The sequence below is a fragment of the Onychostruthus taczanowskii genome, unplaced genomic scaffold, assembly GCF_017590055.1.
Source record: "Onychostruthus taczanowskii isolate IOZ18803 unplaced genomic scaffold, ASM1759005v1 scaffold120, whole genome shotgun sequence".
Taxonomy (NCBI): Eukaryota; Metazoa; Chordata; class Aves; order Passeriformes; family Passeridae; genus Onychostruthus; species Onychostruthus taczanowskii.
The window spans coordinates 689,909-702,386 of NW_024498352.1; the positions used below are offsets into that span (position 1 = coordinate 689,909).

At 33.3% G+C, this 12,478-nt stretch overlaps 1 protein-coding gene across 1 annotated transcript in view; it reads right to left on the reverse strand.

The window, feature by feature from the left end:
- The window catches only part of FBXL17 (F-box and leucine rich repeat protein 17), a 279,024-nt gene that overhangs the window by 84,240 nt on the left and 182,306 nt on the right, over positions 1–12,478 (reverse strand). Inside the window, exon 7 of the mRNA XM_041395888.1 lies at positions 8,274–8,350. Within this exon, the coding sequence (XP_041251822.1) occupies positions 8,274–8,350 (77 nt within the window). The remainder of the gene's footprint in view (positions 1–8,273; positions 8,351–12,478) is intronic.

The following is a 12,478-nucleotide window of genomic DNA, read 5'->3' on the forward strand; positions in this document are numbered from 1 at the left end:
ACTAATACTATGTCTATATGAATAATTTTAAATGTAGCAAATGTATGGATTTTTAAAAATATATTGTTATTAGCCATTCAACAAATATTGTGGTTTAGGGACAAATTTTCAAGAAATCCAGAAGTACAATGAACTACATATAAAACTGGATTAGAGCAACAGTGTGTTAATATGAGTTGTAACTGCTGTTTATCAGAAAATATTCCATTTTAAATATTTAAATTAAATTATTCTATCCAAGCCAGAAATAAATTTATGCTAAATAAAGTTTTCACAATTGTTTTTGTTAAGTAAATCTACCTCTGACTGCAAATCAAATGTTATGTTAGAATTGGTATTCTTCCTTGCAGTGCAACATAACAGATACAGTTTGAAATGAAATACAAAATGACAATACATTTTGTTGGTAGTTTTTGGAGAGGAAAATCAAAATGAAAAAATCCTCAAAAGAAAAAACAATGACCCTAGTGTTCACAATATGATCACTGTTGCACAATTTACATGTAATCATTCATTTGCACTTTAAATCAGTCTTGTGCTCCAAAGGCAAGTGTTTAGGTATGTTACTTCTGCTATATGGTAGCTCACTGGAGAGGCACCCAGCACACTGGTTGTAATACAGGGGTTAACATGAGTACTGGAGGAATAAAGCTGTAAGTTACTCTTTTAGATCTCAGAAAAAAAAGAAAATATAACTAACACCAGAGAACAGAAGTCAGATCTTGAGTTCAGTGGAAGTCTGGTATTATATTAGTCTACTAACAGTAAATAAAGCAAGAACCAGAAAATGTATTTCTGGCAGTACATGAAGAGGTTGTGGCCATTTCAATTTTTGTTGTTGAAATACGTGTCTTGGAACTCAGAAATGAGGTGTATTTTTGCTGAAGATTAACTTAAGCACTACTCTCTAGTGATAAAACAGCACAAAATTAAACTTTCTATTACGACTGATAAATTGCAGCCAAATTTCTCAGCAAATACTTGAAATAACAATGCAAAGCACTATGTTTCCCACAGAAAAGCTTGAATTAATAGTACCTGTGGAACTCTCTACAAGACAAATCAAACCTGAAGTACAACGCGTCTCTGTTTTCCACTGTCAGAACAGGTAACTGGGAACAAACTGTGCACAAATCATAGGCTTCTGCTCTGTTCATCTTGACAATTCAAAAGTGCATCTATATCCAGCTTCCTCCATCTGGCTATTATACTACATAATTTTTAAAGGTACAGGTTAAGGGAGACAACCCATCTTCCAGGATGACAGAAAATAGTTTGGAAGTTTGTCTCATCTCATTGCTCATACAGAAAATCCTTTATTATGTACCATAGGACAAAGGATTTGCAACTGTCTATTATTTGAGAAATATGCTATTGCAGTAATTTATTTCACTGTATGGATCTTGAAGATGCACAGAGGTACCTCAAATCAGCTTCTAAAGAAAACTGCATGCCATTTTTGTGACATTGGGAATACTGATAAAATTTACACAAAAAGAAAATTTGGTATTTTGATAGTTGTGAATTATATATGGTGCTGACAAGATTGTTCAAGAGCTCTTTTATGCTTCAGGGATTATTTTTTATAAAGTTTTAATTTGACTTTTCCTTATTAATGATTTCCACAGACAGGTGACTGAAGTTTTGTATTCATTCATGAACATTCCTAGAAGTTCCTAAGAAAACTGAAAGAAGATACCCTCTGATAGGGTTTAATTCCCAAAATACATCAATATGCAGCTATTTTTCCTCACATTAACAAGTCTCTTGGTTTCAATGTCAACAGGATCCCCTATGGAAACAAAATTAGGTGTCAATACTGGCAAGAAGCTATGTGAGCAACTACTCCAAACTAAAACAACAAGAATAAATACAAAACCAAACAAGCTTTACAATGTCCTTACAAAACTTCTACACTGTAATTTTTCTTCCTAGCTGAAGGGAAATTTTCAGAGGTTTTGAAATATGTGAAAAGACCCCAACTTCTCCCTGCACACACCAACATAAACAGTAATGTCATTATAGTGGAGGAAGAGGCAGCAAATTATAGTAAGTACTGTTGGTATGTTAAACTACATAAAACTCTGAAACTCACCTCTACTTCCAGAATAAACTTTCACTGATCCTCATAATTACCAGGGTTTCTATGAAAATATTTGCTTCAGGATTCAGAAAAAATGAACATTTTAATGCCAAAAGCAAACAAAACCCCTTTACTAGCTGCTAGATTTTGTGAATGGAAGTAAGTATCATTAATACATACAACCGGGTACAGATTGCTTACCACCTACTTACTCTTCAGGTAATTTAATTCTTACAGTTTACTAGAGTTAAATTTGCAACCTATGCAAAAAACGAATACCAAAACCAAGAACCTCAAAAGTTTGTTTGGCACTAAACATCAACAATCTGGCTGACTTTCTTCAGTGAAGTCAGTTTTCTGTATAACTAGCAGAACAAAACCTAAAGAGAAAATGTTTTTGTGAAAAGAAAGAGAAAAAAAGTTTATAAGAAAGCAATATATATCTATATATATAGTAGTTAGATACTACTATGTACTGTAATGTTTTACCACCATTTTACAGAAGCACAAACATAGATATATACATAACATACACAACACCACTAAAGAAGGCAGCAGAGGTCCTGGTCCTTAAAAGATTATCCGTACTTTCACCTACAAGCATAAACATGTTTGTCAGTGTGATCACTGCTTGCTCTCACTGCATCACTAAAATAATGCAAAAGAGAAAGAACCACATACAGGATAGGAAAACTTTATAGGGGAAAAATTTATTCAAAGAAGAAGAGAAATTTGTAATTCAATACAGCAACAATTCAAAATCATTTTGAAAGACAAAAATAAAGTCGTATTTATTTAAATTATATGAATTGAGGAAGAGATTGCAAAACAGTAATGGGTGAGGATGAAATATTTAAAACTCAGAAATGTATTTACCACCTGTTCCATTCTGTCTATCCATAAATGCTGCTGTTATCTCCCCAAAAATATATTTGCCTTCTGAGTTATATTGTACTGAAGACACGGTGTTTTAAAACTAGATACAAAAAAGCTAATATTAGGAAAGTTTTCATGAGATCAAGCCTTAGAGAGATTTGCTAATCCATGTGAGAAGCAGACGTTAAACATTCTTTTTTGCAAAAATACTCACACTATGCTTATTCTTTATGATTTACATGAGAAATGGCAAATATTGGGAGAGAAAATGCAAGAAACTCCCAGTAGGACAACCTGATCCCTTGATAATCAAAATATTTTATTTTAAAATAGAAATCTTATGTGTCCTAAGTCTTTAAACGTTAGAATTTAATAGTATCTAGGGAGACTATTTTAACATTGTTAGTGGTATCTCACTTCTGAGAAAGAATCCATAATCCAGTTATGAAAAATAAGTGCAAGTTACAGTTTTTTTTCTTGTGACAATTGGACTTGATTCGGTATAAATGCTATCTTATTCTTCCAGACTTCTACTTGTAACAGCTATGCCTTATCTATAACATTTTAATATAAAAACTATATAATTCCATTATAGTTTGTTGTAATTAATTTTTTTGCTTCAACAAACACTCTCAGCAGAAGAAAAACCTTTAAAAAAAACCCCATGTGTCTTCACAGACACTAAACACATAATTAAATGTTGAAAACAGGCAAATATAAAAAAAGAATCGTACCCATTTTAGAAAAGAAAAACGCTACATATCTAGAGAGCTCTTTTTCAGTACTCAGAATCCTACAGTTTTCAGCAAAAGACCACAGTTCATCTCAGCCTCTTTGTGCCAAGCATTTCTTCTGAAAAGCTTTGTCCAATTACTTTACAGTTAGAAATAGAGACTTTTTAAGTTGTGCAAAATCCAGACCTACTAGGCAATGGAAATTCTACAAGATAACTATGAAGACAACAGTCATCTTCTGCAGGTTATTCAATAGGCAACATTGTAAGATATATTTATTCCCTGCACTCTGCTAACCACACTCTTGGTAGTAACCATTTGGGCACTTTTTTTTTTTTTTCAGAAAGTTCTTCAGTGATTTTACAAAACACAGCTAAAAAAGTGCTGGATTTCAACACTTCTTTTCAAATATTTTTCAAAGGTGACTTCTTTAGGGGTTTATTTTTTGGAGTGGTGGTGTTTGGATTTGCTTTTTCCCTTCCCCTGTGTTCTGTTAGTGGAAGTCTACTATTTAAAGCTTTCCTTGAAATTATTTTCTGCACTTATAGAGGAAACATTGGTCAGACTGCTTTTCTAAAGTGGAAGCAAAGCATTAGACTTTTAACTTTCACTAGTGAAAAGAATGTGGTTCTAAAGTAATTCTTAGTAAATAGACACTTAGCATTACTGCAAGATCAGACCCTTAAAACATCCACTCCTTTTCCACAAGCTAGTTTCATAGCATCTTTTTATCTTTGAACACAAAATCTCACTTTTGTGTTTCAGAGTGCATAGCACTCTGCACTATTACAAACTTGATAAGTAATAACTTCCTTAAAACAAATTCCCAGCACTAAGGATATCAATAAACCCTAGAAATAGAGCATAAAATTGAAGAGACAGTTACACAATTCTGTGTGTCCTTGCCGCCCTAGCTCACCACTCTGCATCTTCACAACAACCTAATTCATTTGACACACACTCTCCCCACAACTGAAAAAATCCCGCTTCCTTACCAGCTCTTAGGAAAATACAAAACCCGCTATGTTTAAGTAAAGTTAAGGTTGTGACACAAATCAACAGAAGGCAGGAAATTCAACGATAATACTGACAATCCATGCTTAATTCATGATTGCCTAACAAAAGGGTGAAATGTCAAGGAACTAATATTTAGCTTTTACTTCACTCTGTCTGTGCTCTTGGGCAAATAGGTGTTTATCTTGAAAATTATAGTAATTCAGTATGTCCTGACAGTCTAGATGTGTTCTAGTGATTATTTAGCATTTAAAAATGTGTTGGTAACAAAGAAACTTTTAAACTAATTGTCAATGTCCTAGTGTGCGCAACACTCCAAGAGACATCATTAATTAGAAATACATATTGAGAAAATTATGCTAGACCTAAAACCAGATATAATAACATAGTTTCTTTCAGAAGTAAACAAAACACATTTTTTGTATACAAAAATACAAAATCATTCATTTTGTAATGTAACATTAAATAAAGAATGATTTTTTGTCTCATCACTTAACAGCTCTAAGTATGTATACATACTACAATTCCTGTTTGAATCCTAATCTCTCTGTATACTACAAAGAATATTTTTCTGGTCAGAAAAATGTCAGAGAAAGGAATGCAGCCAATGGATACATTATTAGTGTGTAGCAGTTTTGATTTAATCTTTTAGGCTTCCAAATAAAATGTAGTATTTTAGTGCACTTTAAAAATACTAATTACATTTAAAAAACCCAACATGTATGCCTGGTAGCTTTGTATACTATCTATCCTATGCAGAAATTAGAAAAACAAGAGAAGGAAATGAATAAAATAACAGAGATCACACTTCACAGCCTTCTCTAGTGGACATGAAATTACCTCACCTGCCTCTCATACATACTTTACTGAGTTAATTGAAGGATACCAATAACAGTATTTGCTGTAATTATTTTCTTTATTTACTGAAGTTATTATTGATAAATTAATGTATCAAATGGTTAATTTTTTTTTCCTGGAAATTAGCAATAGTACATTTTTTATCCCATTTGAGTTACTAAGCAATTATGATCTTGTCCCAGACATCAAAATTCCTCTAACTTTCATAGCTTAAAAAATCTGAACTGAACAGTTTCAAAGAGGGCTTTCAAAATCCTGCATCTGTACAAACCTCGTGTCAAGATTTTAATTGTTAAAGCAAGGACAACTCTGTGTTTCACCCTCAGGATTATCAAAAACAGAGCACTGGGTGTTCTCTCACCCAGTCGCAGCCTCACAGAGCCTCAGACACTCTCTGATGGAGCCTGAAGAACTGTGTGAGTGAAGTTGTTAAGTCTTTGTAAGACCAAGCAACACCATCTAAAAGGTTCCCTGAGAAGTCAGGCATGTGCTCCTCAGCTGATTTCCTCTACTGAGGACATGACGGCTTCAAAAGCCTTTGGGGAATTGCAGCTGCTCTTCTCCCTTTGAGAAGAGAGACAAATTCTTTGATAAAAGAGGTTCAAAAATGAACAGAGCTTGCTGTAAGCGCTCACTTTTTAACTTACCAGCAACCAAAGCAAATGAAAGTCTTCAACTGAATTGCCAAAAAATAAATGAGAAAAGGGTGATGCCTGGCTCAACCCTGCAACACTCTTGTTAACCTAATAAACATTCACTTGCTATCACATTTTCAATCTAAGGCAAAATCTTTATTTCCTCAGAAACCATAAATTATGCTTATAAATTCTACTTTGTTACAGTTTGTTTTGTGTTTTCAGCACAGATATTAAAAGAACTTATTTATCAGTTTGGCATGCTGGGACACGCTGAAGATTATAATGATAATCAACTAGTCAATAATGTATCAAAAAATCAGTAAATATCTCAGCTGTTTTACTGGATCTTTAATAGCAAAAATAGTTGCATTTTTAAGCAAACAGTAAAGCTTAGCAGCAACAGTATCAACACAAAATATTCTCAAATTCCCAGTAACTGCGTGCAATGATGCTAAGTGACTGCAGAATACAACATGATACTGACATGATAGTGGTAAGTATACAGAAGAGAAGCTGAGGTTGGATAGAATTAATCAGACAAATGCTACATTTGTTTTCCATTCATTCATTCTCTGAAACATGCCTTCTGCCTTTTGTCTAGCTATGGACACTTCCTTTTCTCTCTCTTTATTCTTTCATAAGCAAGGTTTTCTTTCTCCTAGGTTTCTTTGCTTCAGTTTTTCAGTTGTCTCCCTACTTTTGGGATAAATCATGTTTTCCTCTGAGTAACTGCAGTGAATGAAGGGTGAAATCAGTTGGAGAAATTATTGATCCTCAAGACATGCATTCCATTATGCCCATGATAACTCTTTCCACATGGGTTGTCAGAGTCAGAAGGGACAAGAGCAGGACAGGACCCGTAAATCCACAGTACACAGACAGAAGAGACATGTCTGCCCTCAGACCCTGTCCTGCACCTCTCGCCCTTCAGCAGGGAAAAGAAGCGCCTTCATTATTATCACCTTGTGTACTACAGACAATTTCCCTCCCTGAATTTCCACAAGACATTTCACAAATTCAGAAATTCATCTTGGACAAGCAGTGTCGAGCTGAGAAAATCCATCTTCAACTCTGACAATGTCTATTCTGCCCATGGAAGTATAAACAACAGCAGACCAGAGAAAAGGGCAGTAAGGGCCCGTGTTCTCTTTCCTTTGCAACGCTCCAAGCTCTGCAGCTGCAGCAGCTGCATGGCAGCCTCATGTTCCAATATTGCAGACATAATGTGAGCAGAACACTGCAGAACAACATACCCTTGAATGCACAATACAAACGCCAGTGAAGTGCAGAATTTGAAAAGGAAAATACAAGAATGATTTTGTGACTACTGGAACGGTAATTTATCACTTCAACATAGTAATTCTTTATTAAAATCTAAGCAGTATAAAGTTAAAAAAAATCAGCAAGCCTGAAATGAACATCTCAAATATACAGTTTGTAAATCCTACTGAAATTTAGGCATGCAAGCGGGAGACAGACACTTGAGAATCTGCCCTTATGGCAAAAATAAGTGTCTTATTTAAGGTCAATATCTCATTTGAAAAAGGAAAGCAGCCTTTCCAAACAAGTTTTCCTATTCTAAATAAAAAATCTGTCCTTCTATGTGGCCTATCAGAGAGGACATTTAATTCTAAGATGCTCCTCTCTATTTTACCACTACAGCATTTTTAAAGGACCGTCAACCTCATTCAAATTTTATGGCCTACAACAGGCGATCAATTCACATTTTTGCTTGCCTAGTTATGCTTTTACAGCATCCAGAAACACATATATATTTTTTCATTTTCTCTCAAATGTTCTCCTGGTCTTCAGGACTATTCAAAGTGGACGCTACCCTGCCTAGTAACTGCCAATTCTATAAGTACACTTCGCGGCAAATATACACACTGACTTTCGTATTTCCAACCACAGATATTTTTAAGCAAGTCAAAGACGTTTTATAAATTTCCTATTTTTATGGGTAAAGGTTTTGAAAGTTTTTATCACTACATTTCCAACAGTTTTGATAACAATCCCTGTGAACTCCGGTTCAATCTTCACAAAAAATAAAGATATAGGTATATTACATACCATAATCTGTGATCTTACAGGATACTAAATACAGTTCTTTCAGGTTCCGTCCCTCTCTGGCAATCACCTCCACACATCTGGAAGACACAATAAAATCACTGTTATAAGACAGTAAATCACTTTAAAATATCAAGAGTACAATCCACAGATAAAATGTACTGTATCTCAGTCTCTTCATTTTGCAAATGCATCCATACATTTTACTGAAAATTAGTATGGCTACATGTTTACAACTACAGAAAAATATTATTTTAAATTTAATGCCTTTATATGGATATTCCTCTAAGTCTCTGAATATGTGAGTTGCTTGAAATGTATACAGACAAGCACTTTGGAAAATTACACAAATGTGAATTCCCACATCTTTATTACTTTGGAAAGTTTCTATTGCAAATTTTAAGCTCTGACAGCGTTCTTCCTGCACTGTAATGAGGACAAAATATAAGAAATTGTAATTTTAAATTCATGTTTGTATTTCTTCAGTGATTACTGCATGAGTCAGCATTCATCAGGTCATGAAAAGCTACATGATCATGGTGTTCCAATACATTGCTGGAGAAGCTTGTATAGATGAGAAAACAGCTCATTCACTTGCCTTATAACTGTGAAGAATATGCAATGAAACATAGAAGTTTTTATGTTCTTCTAGCTGTTTGATTTTTGCAAGCAAGAAAACTAATATTAATTAATGAAATTAAATACAAGCTTATGATGTACCTGTGACCAAGCCTATATTAATTACAATGCTATGTTTCCAAGTGCAGTGTACAAACAGAATCATAAAATACATTTTCAATCCTATTAAGGTAGATCAGTTATTAGATCAGCTAGCATGACTATTGTGCTATTTTCTACATAGATACATTTTTAAAAGTGTATTTTATTAGATGAATTGTAAGAATTTCTTCTGATCCAATATATTCAACTTTAATTTTCAGGTCAATTACCCAATCACTTACTCTGACACTTAAATCAACCCTTGAACAGTACGCAAAATTAAATTACTTGCCCATTTCTAAGAATATAAGTATTGCTGAATTTGTCATACTTTTGAAAGATACACCTAAATCCTCAGGGACCTTTTTCTTTCATGTACTACCTCCAACAGATTATATCCTAATCTGATTTAACTGTTCATGCTGGCAATTTTAGACTTTAAAAGCAACCACCCAATTCTTACAGCTTACAATAAGGCAATAACTGAACAATAGCCCTTATACCTATTTGTCCTCTCCCTGATTCCTTCTTCTAAAAAGTACAATGAAAATTAAATACTACTAATAAACAGCACACCTCTGACAGAGTATCTTAATCACAGTTTCTTTAACACTATTCTAAATATTCAACCCTGGAAAATTGCGAGATCCTGATATTTAGAATTTTTTTGCAATTCTTATCGTTAGGTAAAGGTTATCTTACCTCGTGAATACACATACAAAAGAAATATTTACACCAAGATTATGTTTTTTTAGTACAAGATAACCTCAGAACTTCATCATTTTCCTAAAATAAGGTAAGATTTAGAGCACTAAACACACTCTTAACACATGAAAAATTTATTCTGTTCCTGTCAGACATGATTTTGAAGAACATACTAATCTTTGTTAACTGGCTTATTAAGATAACTAAACCATGAGAAAATATTTTTATTATTTACTCCTGAAAAATACTTCGTAATAATGAGGTTTTATTTCTTTTACTGCTAATAAGAATAAAAGGAAAATCATCATCATGTAATTCATTAGTACCATTTTCATTAGGCATTTCAGCAAACAAGATATAATCAAAGAGTCAATGGACACTGAGACTAAAAGAAGCTTTTATTATCATACATATCATTTAGCAGAGCAATCATATTATGAAACACTTCTTACCCTTGGATAAAATTTCTGAACTTAAAAAATATTTTGTAAATTATATGAAATGAATCTGATATGAAAGGTTTTCAAATTATTTTTGCTAATTTTTACCCACTAAGAGACAATATAACAAAAATGAAGTACGGCAATCAGAGTCTAAAAATACCACCATAAGGCACTCAAGATGACATAAAAGACTAACTAATTTTCTCCATAACTTCAGCTGCAACCTTTTCAATCAGTCAGAGTCAAAGTTCTATTATCTGCACAAATGCAGAAGCACTTGACTGTGTGGCCCTTATATATGTATCCTTTAATACTTCCAGATAGTACCAGCTCTAAGGGTTAAAGTTTTTTATAGTGGCTTGAGTGACTCCAGTCCTGTTCTCAGTGACATCTTGGAATCTAAATTAAATAGTCTTCACTTTTTCCTACTAGGAAAAGAAAACCTTCACAGTCTTCAGCTATATTCATTAAACAGGGAAGAAAAACCCAAAAATATTAAAAAAAAAAAAAGGCTAAAAAAATGGTGATTTGACCTCCTCATTTCTTCCTGTTTTTTGAAAATATGAAAATTATCTAACATCTAGAACAATGAGGTAATGGCACATCTAGTTTGGAAAAAAATCACATATAGCTAAAACACTGAATTGAATTTATGTGCTTTTGCGTGCTTTCTATACCTTGCATAAGTCAATCTAATTCCAGTTTTAATTTCTATTATCCTTTCTATAGATCATTGTCATGTAAATCAACCTTCAGAGATAGGAGAAACACTTTATATTGCCTCATTTGCCTCTGCTCTATAGACAGTCACACAATACATAATTGCTCGTGAAAACTGACTTCTTTACAACATAAGGAAAAATAAGAGTAGTTGTGTATTTTTTTACCTTTTAATCTTTGTTAAACATGACAGCAAAGAAAAAGGTTAAGAGAAAAAAATCAAATTAACCTTTTCTAGAAAGCAAGGATCATGTTAATTCTGTTGCAATAATCCATCAAAATGATGTCAGATTGTTGTCATATCTATCTTTGGAAGTGTTTATATTTATGACGTTGCTGAGTTAGACAACAAAGAAGCCTAACCAAAAAAAACCCCAAAAAAACACCAACCCCCCCCACCCCCCCAAAACCCCCAAATACACCAAAAAACCAAAACCAAACAAAAACAACAACAAAAAAACAAAAAAAAAAAAAAAAAAAACCCCAAAAAAACACCAACCCCCCCCGCCCCCCCAAAACCCCCAAATACACCAAAAAACCAAAGCCAAACAAAAACAACAACAAAAAAACAAAAAAAAAAAAAAAAAAAAAAACCCACAAAAACCAAGCCAGAATTATACTGGTAAAAAAATGAAGAAATAAAATAAAACTTGGGGATAACAGGACAGTTAGTCAGGGACCTAACATGGACATGGACATAGTGGCAACAACTCTGCACCAATGTTGAGAGAATTTCTTAGATCTCTTCACCCAACGTTACTGAGCAGGCTTTTATCAACTGCACTAAACAAATTAAAATATAAAGACCCTTCCAGAAAGAAAAGAGATTTTTATGCTCAAAATAACTTATTACCAAAAATGAGCCAAGGAATAAAGAAATAAAACTGTAGTTAGAGCTTTGCTAATAAACATGTCTGGATCAGAGCTAGCCAATGTTAAAATCTTTTCACTTCCTATTTTGCAAATGAGTATCATATAGAACTGTGTAACACACTGAAATAACAAAACAGAGAACATGAAAAATTTTAGGAAGACACTGCTTATTAAACCTGAAAATATTATCCAATAAATGCTTACACCAAGTTTTGTGTAGATATACTCAATAGTTTATGAATGCTGTTCTCTGACAGACTGTTGAGCAATTCAGTTTTATTGCATTTGATTTGGAAAGTAAGAAATTAATATCACATACTGTGAAATTTACAGTGCAACCAGGAGCAAGAAAAAGGCAAAAAGCACAAACTGGTTTGACATAAACCAGTCAATCGAACAATAATATGAAATCAAGAATATAACTAAAAATGTACCTACATACTGTCAATTCCAAATAGAGTCAAAAGACCACAGAAGTCTGAAAGACAACTGGAAATGTAAGACAACTGAGCACTGTGATGTTGAACATATCCACACTGAAAACATCCCAAAATTCATGACATTCAGAGACTAATAAACCTAAGATTGCCTCTTACAGTTTCAATTTCTTAAGACGTCTTTCTACTTTGAAAACTAAAAAAAAATCTCAAGGTAAAAACAACATAGCTATAATGTTGCTCAACTTTTAACAATTGCTTTCAGGAGAAAACTCTCCATCTGGGTTACAGAAACTACAGAAATTTATCT